Genomic DNA, 27,316 nt, shown 5'->3' on the forward strand with positions numbered 1-27,316 from the left:
AGACTGACGGACTCGATTCTGTGGTGGAAATCACGGCACGGGCTCAGGAACACTGCTGAAAACCAGTCTGTGAACGCAGTACCTCACTGCATCCACAAATGCAGGTTAAAACTCATTCGAAGTGGAAATCATGGACGGCGCATCCTCTGGGCTACAGAGGAGAGGGACCATCCAGCTTATTGTCAGCGCATAGTACAAAAAACATTAGTGACCGTTACTGCCATCAAATTCAAAATGAGCAGATATTTTTTTATAAAACAATAACATTTCTCGGTTTCACCATTTGAGGTGTTGTCTTTGGTCTATTTTCAATTAAATACAAGTTTACATGATTAGCAAATCATCACATTGTTTTTATTTACACAAACTTACACTTTATTTGTACTAAATGATGTGAACTCAACTTTCTTCTACCTATTATTTTTCAGATGTGTTCGTGCTGCGGCTGCTGCAGACACCTGCAGTAGAAACCTGCATTAGCTAAGAATAAATATGTGGTAGGAAACCACAGTGAACTGTCTGCTCTGGGTCGCAGCACACTTTCTATACGTGGGAACCCGAGACGCTCGCTGCCTGGAAATCACACTTCAGCATCGTCGGAAACTGTCGGTGGTGCATTCAAAGAATCGAGTCACGCACGCGCACGTCGTGCGTTCATCAGCTGACCAAAACATCCCAGAATACTCATAAAAATGCTGATAATTCAATGAGAAGAAACGCTCTATAATCAACAAAGGAGCGCGAGGGGAGTCCCGCCGCCAGAGAGAGTGGAGGCGAAGAGAAAGAGTCCGGCCATCCAGACGAATCTGAAAAATGTGGCCTGAACCTGAGCCCCCTAATCACCCCACTCGGGCACAAAAGAGCTGCGGCCTGCATAACAGGGCCGCAGCTCAATCCACCCGCTCACCGCAGCACAATGGGGGGTTAGCGCTTTCACAGCGATGAATAGAAGTCCGCCTCGTGCCCTGCGGTGGGGGAGAGGGCCCAGAGCTGCAAGGCTTTAGAGGGGCCCCAGTTCATCGGTGGGACAGGGACACAGCGAGAGAGAGAGAGAGAGAGAGAGAGAGAGAGAGAGTGAGAGTGAGAGAGAGGGGCTGTCAACAGCTTGGCGGCCTGGCACCGCCTCATCGCAGCCTGCCGTGATTCAGCACTAAAGCCAAGACGCCCTCCGAGCCCGGAGACTTACGGTGCAGCTGAACGACTCGTTTGTGTCGGGCCCGCAGGGGTCGCTCCACTCCGCCGGGTCCGACCTGCACGTCTGTCTGCTCTGGACCTCAAATTCCTTCAGCTGGGAATAAAAGGGAAGAGCCTGTTAGTTCGTGAAGCTCGGTGACCAGCTGATGTGGGATTCATTCTCAAACGGCTGGAAAACGGAACGCTTTACAGAACCTGTCCGAGCGAGGTCACGCACACAAACATGACGTCATCTTCATCAGGTGACAAGCCACCGCAATAATATTTACATTTCATTTTTTGAAGCCTTCCGGTTTGCCTCAAACTTCGTACATCCCGTTTCAAACGAATGCTTACTTTCCTGATTGAAAATAATAACATACAGAAGGTCAAGTCACAGACACGTAAAGTCGTGACATCATACCCGAGCCAGGGCTTCCTCTATGGAGATCATGTTCTCCTTCACCATCATCATCAGCTGGATACGCTCTTCGTCACTCATGGTGATCTCACTGGCCACGAAGCCGACGTCATCACCTGCAAACAGCCGAAGCAAACAGAAGTGACACCGCTGAAAGCTTCATTTTACTTTAATTATAAGTTAAAGATGCTGATAAATAATTCCTGTGAGCAGAAATGGCGTTTGCGTCTCACCTTTAGAAATCTGACGCACCGCTCCTCTCTGAGACTTTCTGAAACTCTGCCAAAAAGACTTGTTCTTTCTCTTCCCGTCCCATTTACCTGGAGAGAACAACCATTTAAACTTTTAACACACACACACACACACACACAACCACACAATCTACAACAGCAGCAGCACAAAATCAAACACATTTGCAAGCAGCAGCATTTAGTCCTCCACACTGTAATCGTCACTGTTATTGACTAAAAACCTCATCTTCTCGGGGGGGGGGGGGGGGGCGCATTACTTTGCCGCGATAAAGAATAAAAACACATTAAACACACGATCTCACCTCCTGATCCATCATCCGAGCTGGATTTGTGCACAGGAAACCTGAAAATCAAACCGCACGTTAACTTCCTCTTGAAGTGTTGAAATGCAGAATCAAACAGACAGAAGGCTACCTGCTGTCCAACGTTATCTTCTTCATTGTCCCTGCTCTCCCACCATCTCCCTCACGCAGCCTGTCTGTCCTGTCCGTCGTCACGTTAATAATAATAATAATAATAATAATAATAATAATTAAAAAAAAAGAAAAAGGTTTCGAATTAAGAATCACAGAGAGCGAGCGGCGGCGCACTCGGAGGTGAGTCCAACTCGTGAAGAAAGACGGACGAACGGCTGCTGGCTGACGGACGGACGTCAGAGCTCTGCGGCCATCGCTGCAACAATGAAGCCTTTTTCTGTTCTGATGGTTTTTACAGCAGCGGTGGCGCTAACGTGACCTCTGCATTCCCCAAACACTTTCACCCTCCCTCCCTTCCTGTTGTCTCTCTGTGCTGTTTGTGGTGTGTGTCTCTCAGCTCACACTTGTTCTGGTGACTCGGTTTCAAAAACACATTAGACCTCCCTGAATCGAACACATTACATTTGATTTTGCGTTCACGTTTTGATTGTTCCCGATTTGTCAGTGTTGTTTAAAGATATATAGTCGGTCACGTTGCTTTAATATTTGGCAACTATAATACATTAAGCAGTCTAAAGATTTGATTTATTCAAAAAAACAAAACAAAAAAAAAACCGTTTGGACGCTCTGTAAAATGTCAATAAAAAAACAAAGGGATAACATTTCACTTTCAAAACTCCATTAACTTGTCTCCTCAGTTCCCAGGCGTTTACAGAGTGTTGTTTAAAGAAGAGGTGATGCAACATGGTGGTAAACATGATCCTGTCCCAGCTTTTTTGAGACATGTTGCTGCCATCAAATTCAAAATAAGCTTTTTTTTCTTTTTTAAAACAATAACATTTCTCAGTTTCAACATTTGATGTTGTCTTTGGTCTATTTTTAATTAAATATGGATTTACAGGATTTGCAAATCATCACATTCTGTTTTTATTTCCATTTTATGCAGTGTCCCAACATTTTTGGAAACTTTTTTGTGTCTATACAGGGTTAAATTCATATGCTTTGTCTGGTTTAATTTTCTTAAGAAAGATTCAGTAGATGTTTCAGACTGTTAATCATGTTCTGATCAATACGATAACTCCCAATCAAATTTATCGTGTAGATGTTTAATAACACTTCACATATTCCAGAAAGGAACACAAGAACATCCCAGAAACTAAGAGTAGTGATGTCTCACTGTGGAATCTTCAGGAAAATATAAGAGCTTTTAAAAAGGGAAAGTCAATCAGCTCCCTCCACTGTTACTGTAACATTATGTTCTTCTTCCACCAGGGGGCAGTGTAAGTTCTCCTGAACAACACAGGCCTTTAACAAGAGGAATTCAACGGTCTCCTTAAGGAACCTGATCAGATCAATATGCTGCTTCCTCATTAGTTAGTCAGGGGGCGGACCTGAATCACTTTCTGATGACAAAACATAATTAGTCAAAAAAAAAATCCTCCAACAGACACAAAGGAGGGAAGGAAGGAAGTTCAGAGATGTGACACCAGGAAACCGGAAACGGATCCAGGTTCTAAAAGTCATGTGACTTAAATCAATCATAACTACGTAGAGTGTAAAAACTCAACACCACATCTTATTTATCATCTTACTCATCCCTTAAGTCTGTTCCTGCAGCGGCTTCTCTCTAGTCATCAAAACTGTGTCTGAATATTCATTTAAATAGAATAATTTTGTTTTTTTAAATGGGTTATTTACCTTCTCTCCGTCTCTGGAGTCGATGTGGCGCTTCTGAGTCCCAGAGATTCCTTTAGGAGAAAAGGAGATTTTCTAAAAAAAAATTGCGATGTAATTTATAGATTTGTAAATTAATTTCTTGCATCAAAATTGCAGGAATTAGCAAAATGTGATTTTGTTTTTATTACCACCTCCCTGCTAAAGAGTTATCTGTGCTGACTACCTGTGATAATAATCCTGCTGCACATCACCGAAATATTTGACTCGGAATGCGTTTTTTCTTTGTTTTGGGGCTCAAAGTGATAAAAAGTGTCTAAAAGTGACACATCTTTCTAGAACAGTCTGTGACTAATATAGAACACGAAGGCTTCATCTGCTGTCAAAATAAGAGCTTTACATGCTTTTTAAATCACATCCATTCAACACTAAAACAAAGTTCAGTCTCTTACAGCTGGAAGTGTGGAGAAAACTCATTTAACATATTCCTCATTCCCATCATAAGACCACATTTCCCACAAACCCCGTCACTTCCTGTCGTCACAGCTAGCTAGCAGCAGTTTGTTTTGATGGTGAGTGGAGAGGGGGCGGAGCCTCGGTGGTTGGAAACAAACACTTAGTTTTGGTTATAAAGTTAGTTTTATTTTGAAAGGAGACTTTATGCTGTAAGACTTTCAGCAGAGCTTCTGTTGACGACAGTTTTTGAGTCAAAATTGCAGGAACTTGGCCAAATTACAAATCTGCTTGCTTTGCAATTCAAAGATCACAATTTCCTGGAGGGACTGTAATTTAACGGTAACCGAACCCCACGCCTCCTCTTGGTCATATTTCAAAACAGTGAAGGGAAATCTGAAGGCTGTGTCTCTGTCACACATTCCTCCTTGGTACGTTTCTTTCACTCTGAATAATCTGAATAACTTCTCTTATCGGCTGACGCAGAGAAGAGGAAGAGGAAGCTCACGCGCTCACCTGGATCTGAGAGCGGAGCTGCACTGACGTGGTCATCAAGTCAACTTTTCCCTGAAACGCACAGGAAGTTGGAGGAGTCAATTACAGGGTTGTAAAAACAGTCATAACCTCAAGTGACTGCGGCTCTCGCTGTGGAAACGACAGCAGCCAGTGGGGGTTTGTTTGAATTTCAGGAGTTCACTTTGAGGGAACATGTTCCAGTTTATTCATTCTGAAAATGATATTCATTTGCAGCATCAGTAAATGTTTCACACCCGGTGCTGCAGATTAAAGACTAACTGAGAGGAGTTCAGACATTTAATACAACATGCAGTGAAGTTTAAAAAACGGTTTGACATGCCAGGAAATAAAAAATAAAAACCACTCTTGTGTGGCCGAAACTGCTCGCCTGCACAAACTCTAATATAAAGTGTTCATTTTTGGACACGGCTTCATCATCTCCTCATCTACCTCAACAAAGCTGGTAAAGACACCTCTCTTTATGGGAAACTGTTCCTTTAAAGCTGCGGGGAAATAACTGCTGACGAGACGAAGACTCACCATCTCCGCGTCCTGCACTACTCTGCGTCTCCGCAGCTCCTCCATCCTGTCGTACACGTCGCTGAGGGAGGTGCCGTAATACTGCGAGTACTCCTGAGCCAGTCCGTCCAGGTTCCCCACCGAGCCATCCTGCAGGAGATAAGAGGGGCGGGGGATGGGGGGAGGGAGAGGGGGGTTCAAACGGTGAGGGCGCAGACCGGAGGAGGGGGACGACACTCGGCCAGTAAAACTCTGGCTGATAAGCCATTGTTTGAGACTTTCATAACCGTCAGCACACGCAGCCGGGAAGCTCGGAGATAAAGCAGCACACGCATCCAAGCCGTGAAACCGCCCCTGTCTTCGGCCGCTTATTGTCTTCCTGCCCGGCGACCCCATTCCAACCCCCCTCCAACCTCCTCAGGCCTGATCCTCCGACCCCGGGAGGCCCCGAGTGACGCAGCCCGCTCCGCTCTCGGTCATCGGGACTCGACCGGAGAGGCCGCGGGTTCCGTAAATCATCGGGACGCGTCTTTGTCCTGGACGTCACCTCTTTTAGTTTCCTGCGATTGTAAAAACCTGAATCGGATGTTCTTTTCTTAACGTGTTGCAGAAAACTAAATTATAGAGTTTGCGCCAAGTTGAATGATCCAGAGGTCTTCGGTACACGACCCGGCACGTGGGGGGTTTGTTTCCTCTGCAGGACAATGACTCAGCATTTTACAACCCCCGTTTCCCCTCCCCAAAAAAGTTGGGACGCTGTGTGAAATGTAAATAAAAACGGAATGTGATATGCAAGGAACAACGGCAAAAATCTTCGAGCCCTCAAGCGGCACTGCATTAATGATTCTGTAGTGGAAATCGCTGCATGGGCTCAGGAACACTTCTGAAAACTACCGTCTGTGAACACAGTTCGTCGCTGCGTCCACAAATGCAGGTTAAAACTCCACCATGCAAAAAGGAAACCAGATTTAAACATGATCCGGAAACACCGCTGCCTTCTCTGGGCCTGCGATCTTTTAAGATTTGAAAACAATTTGAAATAATTTCTGGAAACTATGGACACTGCCTCCTCCAGGCTAAAGAGGAGAGGGACCATCCAGCTTGTTATTGTGCGCTCGGTTAAAAAGCCAGCATCCATGATGGATTAGCGCACATGACACGGGTAGCTTGTACATCTGCGAAGGAACCGTTAATGCCGAATGATATTTTCGGTTTATGGAGCAACATATGCATCATGCGTCTCTTTCAGGGAAGGTCTGGTTTGTTTCAGCAAAACGATATCGAACCACATTCTGCACGTATTCCAACAGCTCGGCTCCTTGGTGGACCGGCCTCCTGCAGTCACCCACTGAAAACATTTGGAGCATCATGAGACAAAAAACACGACAAAGGAGACCTCGAACTGTTGAGCAGCTGAAATCCTATATCAGGCGAGAACGGGACATTTCACTTTCAAAACTCCAGCAGCTGGCAACGTGATTGTTAAACTTATTGCTTTGTTTGTTTGTTGGCTGTATAAAACTATAAAAGCTACAGAAGTTCAGTGCACAAACAACAAAAAGCTTGTTTGCAGGACGGTCGGCCGTTCCACCCCGTTCTGTGCAAGTGAGTCATCGTCATCGTCATCATCATCATCATGTTTCACTCACACAGAGCCCTTAAGCTATGCAAATGAGGCATCTGAAAACAGGAACAGAGAGACTGTGGGCTCCCTCTTCTCGTGTCCTGACAGACTGTGACTGGCTCGACTGTCCAGAGAAGAGGCCCATTCATTGGCTGAGCGACGTGCCCTCGGGTCGCGGCCACCTCGAAATCTGGCTGCTTTTCACGCCGTGCGGAGACGAGGCCGAGGCTGACAGAGGAGCCGACGGAGGGGCCGAGCCGCGGCCGCTCTCTCCTGCCTGCCATCAACGGGCCCATTGTAGCTTGGCCACATGATCCCGCGGCGGCAGCCCCGAGTGTCCAGTAGACACGCCGCGTGCATGCGTCCTCCTCACGCCGCCGCGCAAACGCACACTGACACGCTGACTAAACAAGCACAACTGGAAACGGGGACTATGCGAAGAGCAGCCCGAGATGGGAACCGCAGGGGAGAGTGGAGTCACGTTTCTCAGGCAAACGAAAGACCACCACCATCCTAACCCAATCTTCTGAGAGTGGGGGGTGGGGGACGACTAATGAGGGTCTTTACAGGTCCTCGATCCCGTCACTTACACCTAGTGAGACACTTACTGACCCTCTGTGAACCAGGTCAGGATGTGTGTCAGCAGATTTTCTGATCTGTCCTCCTCTGACTCACAGATGTTTGTCTTGAGTCAGTTTTTACAGTCTGAGAGAGCGGAGGCCACTTTGAAGGATGTACAGGGAATTTGTCTTTAATACTAAAGATTCAGACGAAGTAGAAGTTCAGTCATCTCCAGTTTAACTCAGAGTAGAGTTGTAAGAAACTGTTTCCCACTGAGAACTAAATCTTCTGAAATGCTTTACATCCCCAATTAATGTCCCCGTTACCATCCATAACACATATTGAACATCTGTCAATAAATCCGGCAGCTTCGGGTTAAATCAGACGTTTCAGTTCCAAACATCACTGACAACTTTCTACTGAATAAAAAGTACCCACAGACGAACTACGAACAGCGCATAGAAAAGTTACCCCGGAAAGTTTTCTACGGAAAAGAACCGAATCCACAGAAAAGTGCCGGTTCTGACCACATTCGGTACCACATTCCAGAACAAACCCAGAAAGCACAACTCACCACACGCTAAAGAGGCTCTGCAGCTCCGCTCCGATCTGAAAACTTCAGCTGAGAGAGCGGAGGACAATACATCCTTAGGAGGAGGAGGAGGAGGAGGAGGGTTGTCCTGCTCGCATACATTACAGGGCCGTCTGGGTGGAGGGCGCTGTCACCACATGTGACGCGTGTGCTGCTGGGTGGGGCGCTCGGCTCGCTCCAGCCCACAAGGTCCAGCTGACTCAGAGAGTGAAGCTTCCACATCTCAGAGCTGCAGCGGGACGCGTCGGGATCCGTCTCCCTCTGATGACACGTGTAGAAAACCACACACCGACTCCGTGTTCCATGTTTCTTCTTCGTCGCTCCTCCTCACACAGAAGAAAGATGACTAAAAACATAAATAGCTCTTCACAGAGAAGCCTGCCAGCAGCAGCGCGAGATCCACACTTGTCCACACTCGTCTGACCACGGAGCTCCAGCAGATGGCAGCAGATAGTCACTTCAACAATAAAAAAAAAATCTCGGTGAGCTGCTGATGGAGGCTGAAGGCAGAAAGTGAATTAAACACTTTGGATTCAATATTTGGAGAAGAAGCAGCATCTTTTCCTGCAGATCTGATATCAATTTATTGTGTATTGGTACGTTTCGGGGCGCTGACCTCGTTTGCTTGCGGGCTGACATGCGGAGCATCTTTCTCCGGTCTGTAATCTTCCCGGTGAGCAGCAGCAGGGAGCAGCGGCGGCGGCGGCGAGGCAGGAGGCTGCAGATTAAACCGAGCCGCAGATGGAAGGTGAAGAAGGTGGAGAGCGACTCTCAGCATGCGGCGCCGGAGGGCCGAAGCAACCCGCGCCAGAAAGGGCAGTTTTTCCGGCTGGCTACTCAGCGGCCGGGCCGCTCATCACCTCGGTGCCCGGGAGGAGTCGGGGCCCCGGGCCGCGGCGACCTGAAGGCTTCGCTCTGCGTGCACGTTCAGATTGAACGTCTGTTCATCTCTGAACGTTGGCAGCAGACGGGTTTTCGCAAAGTAATTCGTCTGAAGCTTTAAAAGATCAGAGAAACTGCAAATCACCAGGTTTTTACTCACGAGCCGCTCGTCTGTCTGCAGCAGAATCGAACCAGACTTCACTCATCTTCTCCATCAAAACTAAACGAGTCCAAACATTTAAACTCACTGCTTCCTGTCACGTTGACAGTTTGTATTCATCTCTCTGCAGTCGATTAATAAATCTTCAAATGCATCCTGATGCCAAACTGGTGTAATCTCTGCGTACTCATTGAGACTGGGACCCTTTCAGAGAGCTGGTTTGGGAAGTTAAAAAAAAGACAATAAACCCTCTGATGTTCTGCTCTGAGATATTTTTAAGAGCAGAAGTATTCTGCAGCCTTGAAGTCTTCTACATCCACCAGGACATCAGTGCTGCGATTTCTTTTATGTGCTCATAAAACCCAAAAACGGTGAGAATGATTTGTGTCCCGGAGCTCCCCGGGGCCTCGTCCAGCCCGACAGCCCCGAGGCCCCCCCGAGAGAGTCGGAGAGGATAAGTGGAGGAGCAGCAAGCGGCCGTGTCTGAGTGGTTAAGTGGATTCTGACAGGTCCCTCTGCAGGTTTGATGAAGAGGAGGGTGACGCGCAGGATGTCAGCCGCGGAGACAAGACGGCGCGAAGAAGAAGGGTGTGAAGGGCGAGTGAAACTGGAAGGCAGATTCAACAGGCGGACAGGAGGCCCAGAGCAGACCTTCGGTCTGCACGCTGCATATCTGACGGATCAGCTGAAAACACACAGTGGCTCCACAAAGACCCGGTTCTGAAGACCCGCTTCATTTTTCAGTTAAACTCCAAACTGTGTGTTTGAGGTCCGAGAGGTTCTGATGGTTCTGGTGTGGCTTGTTCCGCCCCTCACCTCCCTGCTCGGGTAATTACTGCCAGCTCAAAGCCTCTGCATCATCATCATCATCATCACACCCTCCCCCTTCCTCACAGGACCACAACACCCACCCATCCTCCAGCGAGATGCCACAAAGGAGTCGGAGGCAGCTGTCAATCATGAAACATGAGCTCACGGCGGCCCAGAATGAGGCCATCCTCATGGTGGTGTGAAACATGAGTGAAAACACCTACCGGACTTCTCCTCTTTTCAAACACACAGCAGGAAGAGGGAGACCCGACCTTTGACCTCAGACGCAGAGTGAACAGTGGAGACTCCATGAAGTTCACAAGTGAGATCAGCAGGTGAGCTGAAGGCGCTGCGTGTTGCTTATTGTCAGGATTCGTGAGTGTTGATTTGAGGCGACAGCTCAAAGATTCACAGACAGATTTCAGACCAACCGCCAGTTCAAAGGGTCTTTGATGTCCACCAAGACAGACGAGTGGAGCCGGCAGACAGCAGGCCGTGTTTTAACCCGAGCGCTGGCGCCCGTTTCAAACCGTTACGTTACCGAGGGAACGCCCCCAGACCGAGCCGACGGCGCTCCCGGGGGCTTCTGGGAGATCCGACCTGCTCGAAAAGTTCCAACGTTCAACGGGGACTGTTCTCACCGATCGGACACGTCTCCCTCCGACCGCGACACCTCCTGTCCAACTGCATTCGCCTCCTTGTCTAAACTCCGCCTCCTCATCTAAACTCCGCCTCCACTTTAACAGAAACCGCGTCCGTTAACGGGAGCTAACCGCGACCAAGCCGAGCGCACCGACACCACGAGGGTCGACGGGGAGCCCGAGAGCACCTCAACACTCGGAGGTCGGGCTGTCACCGCTCAACAGACTTTAAACCCGTGAGTCTTAAAACATCCCTGCTGACACTAAACCTCCCAGAGTTTCATGTATAATGAACTCTGTTGCTGTTTAACGTCTTCACCACTTAAGAGATTGGACAAAAGAACTGATTAAATCTGCATATGCACTCACTCTAATAGATCTGTTCTGAAGCGTTTTGACTTTCTCACAGCAGCGTGATATTTATTTTACTCAGGACGAAAAGTGAGTCCGTCCTCATTATTACGCTTTCTTACAATCTTTTGTAAACAGTTTTCTTTCCCTCTCCTGCGTTCATCTCTCTTCATGTATTTTCTCCATTATTTCCTCCAGAAGTGTCCAGCTGCAGTCTGATGTGTCCGTTTGCTTCACGGTGCATGAAAAGAGGCCGTACACCGCATTATGTAACGCAGCTTTTAGCCAGAGGATCTAAGTTAAGAACTGGGACGTTGAACATGGACAATAAATATAGATTAATCACATGCATTTCTGTTTCATAGGTGAAATAAAGGCCACGAAAAGGAAGAGTGCACCGACTGCTTGTACAATACGATCATAGAAACCTGTTTTCTAATGCAAACGGTCGTGTCCTGTCGTATTTCACTCACTGATGGTTGGGAATGAGTATGAATATGTTTCTGCCACCTTAGGGATCACAGAGGGGATTCTGATTGGCTGTGAGGCCTCACAGGTGAAACACCTGTCTTCCAGCTTCCCGTCACCGCCAACAGAAACGCCTACTCTGCTTTTTTTTTTCTCTCTTTCTGCGACTTCCACATCCGACGCGTGCAGACGTTTTACATTCTCCAAACACGCAGAGGGTTAAAACTGAAGTGAAATCAGGAGCCGGACTTCGAAAACAAAACAGAGGACGACTTTATAGTTTCCTTCCAACCGTTCCAGCCTGAGACTTCTGAGGGGAAAGAATTGAATGCAAGTAAAGCCGCCTGCTGCATAACACCTTAATCTGCCCTCCTGAGAGAGTCTGCATTTCATTTCTGTTAAGCGGACGAGGCGATGTGGAAGCGCTGGCTGAGTAGAAGCCGGATCGGAGAGAAGCCAGAGGAACGAGCCGAAACATCCGAGATGATGCAGCGAGCATGGACACAGGTGAGCGGACAGTTTACAGGTGAAGGAGGGAGCAGCTGTTCGTGCGGCTCGATCGTATACGAACCAAACGGGCTGGTGAGCAGATAATTGCGATGATCACGCGCACTTGTAAATAAATCTCTTCCTTTGAAAACACGGCTATTGTAGGAATGAAAAAAAAAATGAAAAAGTGATGTGATGGAGGCCTCCAGGCTCACCTCAGGTCTTAAAAATGACATCAAAGCCAATCACAGACTGAAATATTCTCTATGGGCACGTCATCCACTGGGCCTCATCAGCTGAAGGTGAGCGCCGCAGATGTCGTCCAGATGTGTGCAAACGCGCACACACGGAGCAGTCAGCAAGGGTCTCAGAGGGAGACAGGAAGTGATGTAACACTCAGGTTAAGCTGCTGTTGTTTCCAGAGAGTCAGTCGTGTATTGATGGAGCATGAAGATGACACGAGGACATCAGTGGAGCAGCTGTCATTAGTGGCAGCAGTCCAAACACGGGTGTGGGGGTGGGGTGGGGGTTGGAGTGGCGCGGGGGGGGGAGACGGAGCACAATGAAGACATGGAAATATTATTATGGAATCAGCAAATAAATAAAGATGCAGGCAGCCTAAAAACAGGTTTATTTGCAGTTAATCTGCAGAATCTCAACAGCTGCTCGTATAAAGATTTCACCTTGAAGGACAGAAAAAAAAAAAGAGGACGGACGATATGCTGCACTTCTATCTTCTCCAAAAGGAAGCCGACGATTAAAAACAAAGTAATCTCTATGGGATAAAAAAAAAAAAAAAAAAAAAAAAAAAAAAAAATTCCCTGTGTGTCACAATCCAGAGTATGAAAACCATAAACATGTCACGTTCCAGAGATAATGAGATAGTAGATGAACACAGTCACGTTTCCCCTGTGGACTTTATTGGCCACCGAGGACGCCGTTACGCGATTAACGTCTCGGAGGAGCAATGGACACCAGTGCAGCAGATTGTAGCCGTGACCTTGACGAAGACGACAACCTATCGGACGTTAGGACACGTGTCTGCGCCGATCTCCGCCCGGAGAACGGTGTTTGATGTCCCCTCGAAAGGAAAATCTGGATAACATCCTCGTGTCGAGATCTGCGGTAAACACATTTAATTATCCAGAAAGAAAAACACCTCTCCGAGCCAAACGCCCACGATAATAAAAACCCAGCTGGAGGCCGAGAAGAGAAGCTCTCGCTCAACCTCCCAGATTTACATCCGTGGTTGAACCAGTGCGTTTCTGTCTGCGGCTCCCATCATCCGTGTAAAATAAAAATGTCTTGCACTCGGAATCAATTCTTCCGCCAGGATGACTCCAGAGAGGAACTCCGAGAAGCCGAGAGCTGAATGTCAGCGGCTCCAAGCGCCGCTTGTTTACTCCCCGACGCTCCGTCTCCGAACCGTTTCATTACGCGGAGACTAAAAATGTTCGAGTTCGCGGCGTCAAAAGTCTGACGGTGGGGGAGGGGGGTTCCATGGCTCGGCCGAGCGACGGGTTCAGGCGGATTCACGTGAAATATGAAAGAATGGTGAATGTTGAGCGGTGGATCTGAGACGGCCCTGCAGGAAAACACAAGGGACAAACGGGACTTCTTCCAGGACTCTTGTCGTGCGATTGCATTTGAAGAATCCCAAACAAACAGTACGAACTCGGAGGCTTCAGCCGGGACACGAACTTTAGATGGATGCCGCAAAAACCTCCGACTTGTAACACATGAATGTTTCAGCCGGCGTGCTTATTGTAAAACCCTGTTTTCCCAAAAAGTTGGGACACTATATTTGAATTAAAAAATAGACCGAAGACAACATGTCAAATGTTGAAACTGAGAAAGAGAAGAGGGACCATCCAGCTTGTTAACAGCGCTCAGTTCAAAAGCCAGCATCCGTGACAGGTTAGGGTGGCGTCGGTGCACATGACGTGAGTAGTTTGCACATCTGGGGAGGAGCCGTTAATGCTGAATCATGTATTCAGGTTTTTACACAGCGTCCCCACTTTTTGGGAAACGGGGTTTTATCTGAAACTTTCCTGATTTAACGTTCGCTGCGGTCGGTGAGCAGAACTGTAACGAGTCACAGTTCGTCAGGATAAATTACATGTGACTCATGGTTACATGTGCAGAATAGAAAAAAAAAAAAAAAATCAACTTTCCTTTGATCTGTTTGGCTAAATCTAACATTTCCTTGCTGGCGACTCTTCCTCCAAACACCCAGCCCCTTGTGGCCCTGCAGATAAAACCTCATCCAGCTGCTGCCCCAAACACGTTTAAACTCCTACCGACGACCCTCGACCCCGTTGAATGAGATCGAATGCGATTTTCTGTGTTTTGTTGGGAGCCTCTCTGAGCCCTCGGTGATTACAGCATGTCCACAAATCAAAGTGACAATCAGTTCACCATTCAAACCCCGCTGCGACCTTTCCGCTGAATTTAGGATTTAAATGCCAACGAAAGCTTGGCATGGCTCAGAACTGTGACATCAGAACTGGGTGACATTTAGGAAACTTTCTGAAAGATGTAAGCTGTCCTCTTGGATGAGAGTCAAGACGTACGGCCCGGCAGGCTGGAAGCATGGAGCTCGGTGAGTCAGGTGTCTCTGCTTCCAACTGTATTCATTTAATATTCATGAGATGCATGGCTTGGGGGGGGGGCAGCTCTCACCGCTGAATCACCAGGACTCCCATCCACCAGACACGTGGCTGCAGGTCCTGCTGCTCGGCATTGGCCTCATTGTGCCATATAGAGGCTTTTAATTTAGGCTTCTCGGAACTAATCCCTCAGAAGGACGAAAGAACACCAACCGAATTGAAAAAGGTCTGATATAGGACTGATGGAGGACTGACGGAGGACTGATACAGGACTGACAGAGAACTGACGGAGGACTAACAGAGGACTGATGTAGGACTGACGGAGGACTGATGGAGGACGGACGGAGATATGTTGCAGTTAACGGGCCTTCTGTCAGTCTGTCCGGTCAGACTCCACCAGGTACCGAACCAACACACACAGGCCATCACTGAGCTCATGACTACCCACAATGCACTGCTGCAACAGTTGTGGTGGTACATCTCTGCAGTTTTTGGAATAAAATCTCTTCTCAGCGTTTCTGACTCAAATAACTGGATGACTTCCCAGAAAGCAGATTGAAATCCCTCCGTACCTCTCCACCAATCACACGCTTTAATCTGCTCTGTCGCCACTCTTCTGTAATCTCAGAGGATGGCAATTTAACAATGCAAACTGTTCACAGTGACCCAGTCAGCTGCATTAAAATACCATCCGCCTCCTGTGGACTCTGGTACCTCGGCTCCCCGTCATGCCGCGCTGCCATGGAGATCCGCCTCCTGCTGCATCCACGACAGCACAAACACAGCAGAACACGAGAACATGACCATGGCTCGGCCCGATCAATCGCAGCGCGGGTAACTGAAATAGTAGTTCATCCTGTTAAAGGCATTGTAATTCAATACGGAATTATGGAGGACGTGATTATGAACAGCGCCTGCTGCTCAATCAATGAGGTTTAACAGAAGCTGTCCGGTTCGGCCGTTTCTGTCAGGAGATCGATTCTATATTTACGACGGAGAAGTCGGATTCTGCCGAAAACATTCCAATAAAACATTTCCAGCACGTCCAGAAATCTGAGGAGAGGAGGATGTGACCGATTAGATCTTAATAGATTCAATCGAGCGCGTTTCTTCAGCACAGATGAGCTCGATCGGAGCGTCTACATCCACAACAGGTCGCTGACTTTCACATCAACAATTTATGCGAAGGCGGCTCTGATCAGATGAGGCAGGAAGATGTTTCGGTGGCGGCGTGAACAAGGAGCTCCGCTGACAGACTGTCATGTTCTGGGTCGACCCTACCACAACTCATCTCGGCGAACATCTCACTGAGCCGGAAGATGTTTGTGACGTTCGCGAGGCGGTCTGCTTGCTGGAGGCGTCGGTTATGGATTAGATTCAGCTGTAGGTTTTAATTGTTCTTAAATCTGCAAAGGTTTCATTGATTTATCTCAATGTTTATGTTATCGTTTTACCAGAATATCTTAATTGAATACAATCGTTTCAGCGGTCTTCTGTATCAATAAACAGTCGTGCTGAAAAAATTATGGAGAAAATCGTGATTTTGATTCTCAGCGGAAAAATAAAATCATCATTTTTACGACGCGTACGAAGTTCGGGATTGAACGGCTGTCCTTCTGCGTAGCGACAACATGCTCGACCAGGCTGAGCCACAGACGCCTCGGGTCTGCAGTCCTCAGTAATGTCATTTACATTACATTTCATTTAGCTGACGCTTTTATCCAAAGCGACTTACAATAAGTGCATTTCAACCATGAGGGTACAAAACCCAGAACAACAGGAATCAAGAAAATACAATTTCTTCAAGAAAGCCAGTAAGTGCCATTTTAAGTGCTACTAAAGTTCTACTGTTCAAGGTAAAGTCAGAAGAGGTGTGTTTTTAGTTTGCGGCGGAAGATGTACAGAGTTTCTGCCGTCCTGATGTTGGTGGGGAGCTCATTCCACCATTTAGGAGGCAGGATAGCAAACAGTCGTGATTTTGTAGAGTGTTTAGCTCGCAGCGAGGGAGCAACAAGCCGATTGGCAGATGCAGAGCGGAGTGAACGGGGTGGGGTGTAAGGTTGGACCATGTCCTGGATGTAGACTGGACCCGATCTGTTCGCAGCGCGGTACGCAAGTACCAATGTTTTGAAACGGATGCGGGCAGCTACTGGTCACCAGTGAAGGGAGCGGAGGAGCGGAGTAGTGGGAGTGATCTTGTGTCATCTTTGCAGACAGGCAGTAACCCCCCCCCCCAACACACACACACAGACACATTCTATGCAACACCGTAATGGTTCACAAACACACTGCGGTCGCTTTCTTTCCACTTCAGGCAGAGTCCGACCCGCTGCCAGTGGGTTTCGTCTTAAACAATGTTTTCATCTGGTCCTGTAACTCTACACCAGTTATATCACATCCTAAATCGGCACGTACAATATCGTGTCTGATACTGTGAAAGATAAAAAAATATGCGTCATCCTTCAGATTTTATGATTACCAGAGTAAAGGGTGGCCTGTTAAAGAGTCGGAGTGTCCTCCGTCGACTGAACGACCCTGAAGGCCAAAGATCGGACGCTCCCGAGAACTTCCACTGAGTCGGATCATGATTATATACATCAACTCACATGAGACTGAAATCCATCCGTCTGATGGATATCACTCGACTCTCTGAATATCACTGGTGTGTATTTACAGGCTCAGGTTTCCAACCTCGGTCTGTGCAGACACTTGTTGGATTAAAGGTACAGTACACAAAGAAGAAAGAGCTCCAGGGCTGCAAATAATAATAATTATTATTATTATTGAGCCATATTCCCCAAGGTGCAGACTAAAATGTTAGCAACTGAAATGTGAAAAGATTCACATTTAAATGACTCGCAAAATCAGCTAACTGATGAATCCACAAATCAGCCATCGTTTTACTTGCATGTATAAAAATCTTTTTAAGTACAACGGAGTTCGTTTAGCCTTCAGCACAGTGTTTATTTAGAGTCCTGCAGCCACCACAACATTTCCTACATGTCCTCCCTTATCATGCGACCGAGCAGCTCACGTACGCTTTCCTTATGAAAATCCTCCGGGACTGAAGAAAAGGAGGCTAATGGGCGAACCCGAGGCAAACAAACAGAGATGCACTCCGCTGCTGCGCTTCTCCGGGGTTTCTGGGAGCGAATGCATCACGTCTGCCGACAACAACGGGCCATCGGGGCACGTTAAATATTCTCCCAATGCGACGCAACACTGTGGAGGAATTTCAGTAGATACAAAGCTGGAGATAAAATCAGCTGGATTCCGCGCAATAGTGTCAGATGACTTGTTATGTTAAATTTATAAAGGAGGAGGGCCTGAGCTGCTCTGGGGGAGGGAGGGGAGAGGATCAGAAGGTGCAGCAGTCTGAGCTCTGCCGGGAGTGTGACCCCTGCCTCGCGACACCCGGAGCCCGCCGGAAAGGTCAGATGGGCTCTCTGGATGAGAGGCTGTGATCACAATGATACCACATAGCTGGAGGACTGACGGAGGCAGCGGTCGGTCCGAGAGCCGGCTCTGCTCGACAGACGAAGACGCTCCGCTGCAGCTCAGTTTCCTTCTTTTAAAAAGAGAATTTACACAAACAGATGCGACACTTTAAAAAGAGACAAAGTCTGCTGTGAGAGTCCGAATAATCTGACCGAGTCTCGCTGAGCTCTCCAGAACACGCAGATATACGACACCCGTCGTTTTCCTTCCTGATAACGCTCTTGATTTCGACACGGTCTCGGTTTTTATTTATGGCTGGAAAACTATCTAACACTGAGACACCAAGAAAAAGATCAACCCTGGCTGTGATGGATAAATGTCGTGTCACAGCACCGGCTGGAACAGTGCTGTTAGTCTAATCCTTTGCCCCCCCGAGGCCACGGCACTAATGGGCAAAACCATCAAACAGATGGAGGCCAGAGATTTACTGCCGGCTTCAAACACCCGCAGAACATATTGACCATGTCAGGAAGAGCTGCGGGACACGAGCATCAAGAAACTCACTACTACACACTCACAGTCTGCCTCCAGATTCAGTCCGAGTTCCAGCGGGTTTTAAACAGGAAGCTCCAAGTCAAAGGTGAGTTTCACCCACGCGGACTCGCTGCCTCTCACTTCTCTGCCTGCTCTTACAGGAATCAGGTAGTCTGACGACGTCCGGGGGTCCAACATGACTCAGAGGGCAAACACTTCCTGTTTGACTCATAAACGCCCCGCAGGGATGCTGCACAGAGTTCAACATTAGAACGAGATCTGTGAGGAGGCGCCGAGTTCTCGGTTCTGTTGGGAAAGCTGATCCGCGCGGCGGTTCTGGATGGAAGAGAACACACGAGCAGAGCAGAGAGACCTGGCAGACACCGTTGGTAGTTTTCCAGTTCAAATGTGCTTTCTGACAGGAGGCGGGAACACCTGAGAGATGAAGGGGGCTCACAGCTGCCTGACAGGCACGATTCAGGGTGAAAAATCCTGGTGTTACAGGATGTGACCTGCAGAAGAACTTTAAGAGCCGCAGGGAGGCGACGTGTGCATAACTGTGGACATTTTGAATGAGCTGCAGGCAAACAGCATCCATTAGTGACATTGGTTTGTGAACGTTACAAAGCCTCCGGTTCAGATTCTATCCGTCACCATCTCGCTAGTTCGGAGCGGTTTGGAGCAGGAAGTGACCATATTTGGACGAGCTGGAGGAGGAGCCAACGGTGGATCTGACTGATCTGATTGGAAACCTGACGATACTACGTCCCGCCCACCGATAGCTGTAACCTGACTGCACCGCAGGCCTGTCAATCAAACAGACACGCCCCCCCAAAAACACATCTTTTTTAAGCTTATTTTCTAATTAATGACAGATTATTTTCAGATGGACCGCCAGAAAACTAATAAGAAGGAGCAACTTTAGCTAACAACACCGAGATAACTGGTGGAGACATTTTATTCACTTTGTATTTGATGAGAAGTTGAATGGGAGTCTATGGAGCTGGAGGCTTTTTGGAGCAGACCTCTAGTGGTACTCGGTGGTATTGCAGCTTAAGGCACTTCTGCATCAGCCTCATTTTTCAGATCACTTTTATATATAGACTGTGGCTGCAGGCTACTTTTACATGAGGGGAAATGGAAAAGGACTAAATTACAATAATGGAAGTGTATTGATTACTTCCCTCTTGGGGATTTGTTCGTCCTTACATCATGAAACAGTTCAGACCGGTTTAAATGTGTCTCAAAGTTGAGCTCAGACTTTAGATCAAATTTTAACACAACGTGGGGACAACAGTGGACAGCTTCTTTTTCTATTTGCTGGACAAATTCAACCCTCCAACCTGCTAAAGTGGGCCAGAGCAGAGCGATGCGGGGGGAGATAAGTCCTCATCCAGCAGCTGGACCGTGTATTAAAAGGCAGCACTGCACCGAGGATGAACATAATTAATGTAAACAGCAGCACCAGTAATCCTGCCTCTCATTCTTCCTCTTCTTAATGCACCGACTCGCAGCCGGGCGCATTATTAAAATGGATTGCGTGGAATCGCCACTAACGTCCCGAGAGGGGACGAGCACGTAAACAAACGATAAGCTGTGACCCACTTTTCTCGAGAAACGCACGGTAATATCGCTAATGATTAATGAAAAGAGTCTCTGTTACTGGCACGATGCTACAGACGCGCGGCAGAGGTCAGAGGTCACGATGGATGGCTGTCGTTAGCCTGAGGCTGGCGTCGGTGTTTCCTGATCAAACGTTTAGAAACGGATGTAAACTGAGTCCCATCTATTAAACTCGAACACTAAATATGATGTCGGACGTCTCGTTTACATTTACCGACATGATATCCTGAAAAGGCAATTGAACATCCTTTTTAATAGATTTTTTTTTTTTTTTTTTTTAATGAAAAATATGAATAATGCAGACGAACTGTTTAACCAAATTAAAAACCTTTTCAAAATTACTCAAATTGTTTGCACCTAGATTTATTAGTTACTCTCAAATTTCATTTATGATTTGGTAAACTTAATATTTGAATTTACTATTGATCAAAAACATTTATTTTACCCAGGATAAAAATCTAATTTCATACAAAGTAAAAAGAATATTAGGATAAAGACCACACATCATTTTTTTTATTTTGGAAAAAAATAATACCGAGTAATGTTTTTACTTTAGAATAAACTAATTAGAACACTAAATTCTAAACTTTTCTCAAGTTAAATTTCTAATTTAGTACAAACTATAATTTATAGTTATACCTTAATCAATACATTTTCTTTAATTACAATAAAATGTTTTTACTGAATGTAGGTCAATACAATTATATTTTCAGTTTTTTTACAACTTTAATTTGACCATGAACACAAATAATATTTTCTGTAATATAAAAGTACAATTTTCACTTTGGATAGACATGAAATTTTGATGTCTAACGTAAAGCATGCTACATAAATAAATGATATGAGAAACTTTTAACCACGTGAGCATGTTGGTGCCTTTTCCACAGCAGCTTGCTCTGAAAATACCTACTGACTCGGCTGAAACGGTCCCGGCAGTAAAAAAAAAAAAAAAATAATAGACCAGCAGAGAAACCAACAAACAAACCTGGACCAGAACCAGGCAAGACAACACGAGGGGAATTATAACTTCCTATTCGAGTTCTTCCAAAGGAGATGCACTGAGCTCACCGGCAGAAACGTCCTGAAACGTCACCGAGCTGAATCAGACCTGATCAAACTTCCTCCAACGTGTCTGACACGAAGAAAAAGAGGATTTCTTTACTGGCTGGTCATTTAAATTCAGAGAGCGCGACACGGCTTCAGAGATCCGTTTAGAAATCTAACACAATAGCCGAAGCAGCAGAGGAATAGAGGACTGCAGGAGGAGGAATAAAGGCTGCAGGAGGAGGAATAAAGGCGGCAGGAGGAGGAATAAAGGTGGCAAGAGGAGGAACAAAGGCGGTAGGAGGAGGAATAAAGGCGGCAATAGGAGGAACAAAGGCGGCAGGAGGAGGAATAAAGGCTGCAATAGGAGGAATAAAGGCGGCAGGAGGAGGGAAAATGTCGACACACTAACAGTTTCCACTCCTCTGTGACGACTCTAAAATGATCACGTGTGTAGCTGGACACGTACGCTGATGACCTCTGACCTGTAGCGAATCCCCTCCAGACACTTGTCACTCAAATCAACTGGATATGAAGAACAATTCTCATCTCCAGCTCACAGATGTAGGTCAGTGATTACACCCCTCTTTACACAGCGGTTATACATATGTATAATGTAACACACACACACCCCCCCCTCTCCTCCTCTTCCTCCTCGTCAGAGCACTAAACTGCCTGCTGGTTTGACAGAACATGAAGTCAGAGGATCCCATTGCAACATGGTAACAGATGTTTACAGCACAGCGGCAACTAAATTCTTTATTGATTAGAGCCAAAACGTGATTGATAAAAAAATTAAAGAATAAAAATTGTCAGACTTAATGACCCCCCAGCTGGAAAACTTTCGTTGTTTTCGTCTGCGACTGTAATATAGAACACGAAGGCTTCACCTGCTGTCAAAATAAGAGCTTTACATGCTTTTTTAAAATCACATCCATTTAACGCTAAAACAAAGTTCAGTCTCTTACAGCTGGAAGTGTGGAGAAAACTCATTGAACATATTCCTCACTCCCATCATAAGACCACATTTCCCACGAACCCCGTCGCTTCCTGTCGTCGCGGTCAGCTAGCAGCAGTTTGTTTTGATGGTGAGAGGAGAGGGGGCGGAGCCTCGGCGGTTGGAAATAAACACTTCGTTTTGGTAATAAAGTCAGTTTCATTTTGAAAGTAGACTTTAAAAGTATTACGATGCTGCAAATAATGCAGCGATTGCTTGAGTTTGTGTTTTCCTGGAGGAACTGACAGAAACTGCAGACAAAATCTCGGCCACGTTTGAAATTAGCATAAAGGCAGCCGTGTGTTATGCGGTGCTCCATTCAGACGCCTGAACGGCTCCGATATGTTCTCCATTCAGAGACCCGTTCTCAGGCGAGGCCCCGCGTTCGGGCTCATTGTTGGGACCGCCGCAGAGGGGGTCCTTCCAGACGGAGCCAGGCCACGACGGACAATGTGAACCTGTGGTTCACTGACGAATCACAAAGCTGCTCAGCCGACGCAGAGACAGAGAGCTCGTTAACTGTCCCGCTGGGTTCCTGTTGTAAAGTTCAGAACCAGAGATTATTTTTAATGAAGCTAAAACTGCAGCAGAGAATCTAATTCCCTCCAACAGAAACTTGTTGTCACGTGTTGTCAGTGATGAGCTTCTCAAACTCCACGTTTTGCTGTTTGATGAGCCGGATCGACGTTTGTGAAACTCCCGATCACTTCCTGTGACCGACTCCTGTTGCCAGCGTTTGGGTCATTTACAGCTCAGCCTGATTTAATTGCATTACTTTTGTTTTGTCCCCCCCCCCCCCTCAGTCATTAATTGGTCCTACGGGCCTGTGGGAACCAGTCAGGCGTGCAGGACACTCACAGGAGGCACGCTAGGAATTGATCGCGCCACCAAACCCAGACTGAGGCATTGTGGGACGGCAGATCCAAACCAGAAAACACTCGGGCGTAACGTGCTGCTCTCATCTGAACTAAACATGATGGAGGACAATCAGAGACACGCGTATGGAAAAACTAGCGATGAAGATGAAGTCCTCGTGTGTAATTTATTAAAAGGAACAACAGGAAATATAAAATAAAACAATGAGTTACTGTTTTGGGTGTGAAGTTCCTCACCTGTTAAACTTCATGAAGTTTAACAGGCCTTTAGGACAATTATTTGTAGACAAGATAAAACTATAAACAAAAACCCAGACAATATCTACATCTAAATACTGACATCATTTTAATATCATCCTCATCCTCTGCACAGATTTTATACTCAGCGGTGCCGCTGGAGGAGTCAGACTTCCTACTTAGAAACTGGGCCGACACCTGCAATTGTTTAATGGACTGAAGACAACGACGATGATGAAGTCCAAGCTGCTCTGAACGCTGCTCGCGTTTAAATCGGACACCTGATTGTTTTCAACCAAGCTGAGACGATCAGGTTGTGGAGGCCCGTCTCCAACCGAGCTGCAGCGCGATGACGTAACCCTCCACAACGTCGCCCGCACAGAAGGACGGAGATTCAAACGCGACTCGTTGCGTTGGCCGTCCAGCACTCTCGCTCGGCCGCATCAGTGAAGTGCGCAGTTATGACTCCGTTCGTTCTCTTTTAGAATACTCCGAGGATGAACTCGCACCGTAGCGGAGATTGGCCGACTCCAGATGTTGTTCTGCTTTTAAGAATAAGAGAAACTCCGACTCGATCAGCTGTAACCTACAAAGGCGGCTGGACATGAATCACAAAGTGCCTCTGCACTTAGTAGTTGAATGTTCCTCTGAATGTTTCATGAACAGCAGGGCCGCTGGCTGTGAACCAGTCAGGAAATATGTAAAGCTCAAGGAACCACCGATGGATGGAAGTCGCTCCTCCACCAAACACCGGGCAGTCGTCTCTATACATCTACAGAAGGCTGGCTAACAGGAAGGACGGTAAAGACAATTTAAACACTGTGGATGATGCTCTGTGACACAAAGACTGTCCAACAATCACTACCACTCTGCTCACTGTACCAGAAACAGATTCCCTGTGTCCTAGTACACAGTGTGAGAAAGGAAGTCATGCAAAAATACAAAGATGACCGACATGCTTCTCTGGATGTTCCGACCTACAATCCTCTGCAGCAGGAGATAGGACACATCAGCTGAGCTGCCGAGAGAGCTGGTGGAAGAAGAAGACGGTGGAGGGGAAGGAGAAGAAGAAGAAGGAGGAGGAGGAGAAGAAGGAGGAGAAGAAGAACGAGAAGAAGATCAAGAAGAAGGAGGAGAAGAAGAACAAGAAGAAGATGGAAGAGGAGAAGAAGAAGGAGGAGGAGAAGAAGAAGAAGAAGAAGGAGAAGAAGAAGAAGAAGAAGAAGGAGAAGGAGAAGAAGAAGGAGAAGAAGAAGAAGAAGAAGGCGGAGGAGGAGAAGAAGGAGGAGGAGGAGAAGAAGAAGGAGAAGAAGGAGGAGAAGAAGAAGAAGATGGAGGAGGAGAAGAAGAAGGAGGAGAAGAAGAAAAAGAAGGAGAAGAAGGAGAATGAGAAGAAGAAGGAGAAGAAGAAGGAGAAGAAGAAGGAGAAGAAGAAGAAGATGTAGGAGAAGATGTAGGAGAAGAAGATGTAGGAGAAGAAGAAAAAGATGGAGGAGAAGAAGAAGAAAAAGATGGAGGAGGAGAAGAAGAATACTACATGCAACAGTATAGAGTTTGTAAGGGCAGCTGCAGATGAGAAGTTTTCAAAAGTTAACACCTAAAATCTTTAAATGCAACGAAGATGTTACCACGTCATCTCAAAGACTCAAACATCGTCCCATACAGACGTACTCTATGACTCCTATTTTGTTTGTTGGGATGTGGTCGTCCTGGTGTGGTAACATGTAGGAGTACTTCATGTAGGAGTACTTCATGTACTCCATTGTTGATGAGCAGCGTTTTAAACTTGGATCAGCTGAGAAAAAAAAAAAGTAACTACATTAAAACGTCTCCCGGCGACAGACGGCTGCTGCCACCAACACAAACCGTGTTACGGACATTCTGGTTCACTGGTACTGCAGACGGATGGTAAACACGGGTTTACTGTGATAAGCTAGAATCCAGCAGTCACACCTCCGCAGAGACGAGCATGTGTCCGCCTGCTCTGCGTCTGGACGCCTCGGACCTCCCACTGAGCACGTAATGGGATGAAGGGATTTGGTTGACGGCAGAGTGGAATAACTCTCCTCTGCAATTACATTATCTGCCAGGAGCCGCGGCGGACCCGGACGAGCAGAGATGACGAGCTGTCAATCATCCGGACGGACCGGCCCGATGAGCCACTGACGCCCGTCTGCACGGGTCACCGGAGGATTATGTAATATTTCACCTTCCACAGAGGGATTTACAACTATGGCAACGACAGCAATGTGAGAACATCACAGAGAAGTGTGGTGGAACTCACATTTCTTTAAACACACAGATTTTGGTTTTCTTCCTCGTTGCTGCTCAAGCAGCCAAACACCGACTTCACATTAGCACCCTCTACCCGTTCATAGTGTTGTCCCCTCTGAACTCTGAGCTGCTCCCAGCTTTAAACAACCACACAGTACCAGCAGAGATCCATAACGCAGGGAGGGCTGCCAGAAAAAACCCATTGCGATCTTGATTCATACCTGGATGACATATCAAATTAAAACTAAACCAAATTATGTTTCAAAGGCTCAATAAGAGACTGAAGCCGATTGTTTTTATGTTCCGAGTTCTGCCAGCCCGTTTCGAATAACATGTTCTGGCAATACCATAAACAATTTTCACTCACTAGAACACATTTTTTCACTGTGATGCTCGTGCGATGCATAATGGCGACCGCAGGCAGCAAAAGCGGAGCACAATTGAAGCACAGGTGTCATAGCTCAAACACAACAACTCAACATTGATGACACTTGTTGCAAATGATGTAATGAAATCTGAGCTGCTGTAACGAACCGCGTTCTTGTTCATGGAAAGACGATGAGTGAATCAGGACGAGTAAAACCCAACATCAGCAGATTCTGTGTCCACCATCATCCAGAGAAGAGAACACGTAAACAAAAAAAATACATATCCGCTGAGTTGTGAAATGTTTTTTTTTTTGTTTTGTTTTTTAATTCAAAAACGCATTTACTGTGTTGTAAACAAACGTTTTTGCTGGAGCTACATGCCATGAACATTGTTTAAAATTTTTGGATGCAGTGTGTTTTAATTGTATTTGAGTTTTGAGCGCAGATTAAACTGTTTTGAGGCGAAAGTTTGGTTTTCCAAGAAGAGTCAGAGGTTTTGTGAATGTAGTCTGAAAATTGGGTTTTGTGCTTACAGTTTTGAGAAAAGGATGGAAGGTTACAAGAAATGCGTCCAAGCGATTTACAAAGTTTTCATTGATTTATCTGCTGTTTAAATATGGTAAATGGTAACTAGTCTGCATTCGTGTCTTTTCACCTTCGCAGTCTCTAAGCGCGTTTACACTGGTTTCCATTCATTGACCCGTTCATACAGTCATCGACACATTCATGAGGCTGAGCTGCTGTGTATGGTTGATTGGCAGCAGCTTGGGGTTAAGGGTCGAGAGCAGTGAGCCATGTGGACCAGAGGAGCCGGCGATCAAACCTCTGACCTGCTGATTAGTGGGCAACCTAATTGATAAGATTGATCTTAAATTTACAAGGTTTCAATTGATTTATCTCAATGTTTATATTGTTATTTTTCCAAGAATTTTACTCCAGTTCTTTACGAGAACTTTTATCCTATTTTTTAGCTCGCTTCATGTTTTCATCATTGTTTTTAATGTTTTAATCAGCGTTCTTAATTGTATTTAAATGTCCTTTTTTTGCCTTATGTTTTGATGCTTTTAATGGTTTTATGTGAAGCATTTTGAATTGTTTTGTTGAAACGTGTTACGCAAATAAACGTGCCTTGCCTAGAATATCTTGTATCTCATATTGAACACAATTGTTTTAGCCATCTCCTGTATCAGGTAAATGAAAGCTTATATTGAAAAAAAGTATTGAGAAAATCATGATTTTCATTTTGTCCAGTTCTAGAAGCAGAGCCCTAGTAGGGTCTCCTGAGGCAGCATCAAGCAGGCGAGCTATGAGTGATG

At 46.4% G+C, this 27,316-nt stretch overlaps 1 protein-coding gene across 4 annotated transcripts in view; it reads right to left on the reverse strand.

The window, feature by feature from the left end:
- sash1b (SAM and SH3 domain containing 1b) overlaps positions 1-27,316 on the reverse strand; it is a 33,188-nt gene that overhangs the window by 4,414 nt on the left and 1,458 nt on the right. For 2 of the 4 annotated variants that reach the window (XM_069160591.1, XM_069160590.1), the window contains exons 3-9: positions 5,445-5,573; positions 4,905-4,955; positions 3,960-4,009; positions 2,148-2,188; positions 1,828-1,914; positions 1,598-1,710; positions 1,187-1,288 (exon numbers count right to left, since the gene is read on the reverse strand). In XM_069160591.1, coding sequence (XP_069016692.1) covers positions 1,187-1,288; positions 1,598-1,710; positions 1,828-1,914; positions 2,148-2,188; positions 3,960-4,009; positions 4,905-4,955; positions 5,445-5,573 — 573 coding nt within the window. Of the gene's footprint in view, positions 1-1,186; positions 1,289-1,597; positions 1,711-1,827; positions 1,915-2,147; positions 2,189-3,959; positions 4,010-4,904; positions 4,956-5,444; positions 5,574-8,182; positions 8,530-12,216; positions 12,253-27,316 lie in introns of those variants that run through there. The other 2 variants (XM_069160592.1, XM_069160593.1) reach the window with 2 other exon arrangements.

Source organism: Embiotoca jacksoni, unplaced genomic scaffold (genome assembly GCF_022577435.1).
Source record: "Embiotoca jacksoni isolate LCO1_2020_lvr unplaced genomic scaffold, fEmbJac1.0.p SCAF_27, whole genome shotgun sequence".
NCBI classification, from domain to species: Eukaryota; Metazoa; Chordata; class Actinopteri; family Embiotocidae; genus Embiotoca; species Embiotoca jacksoni.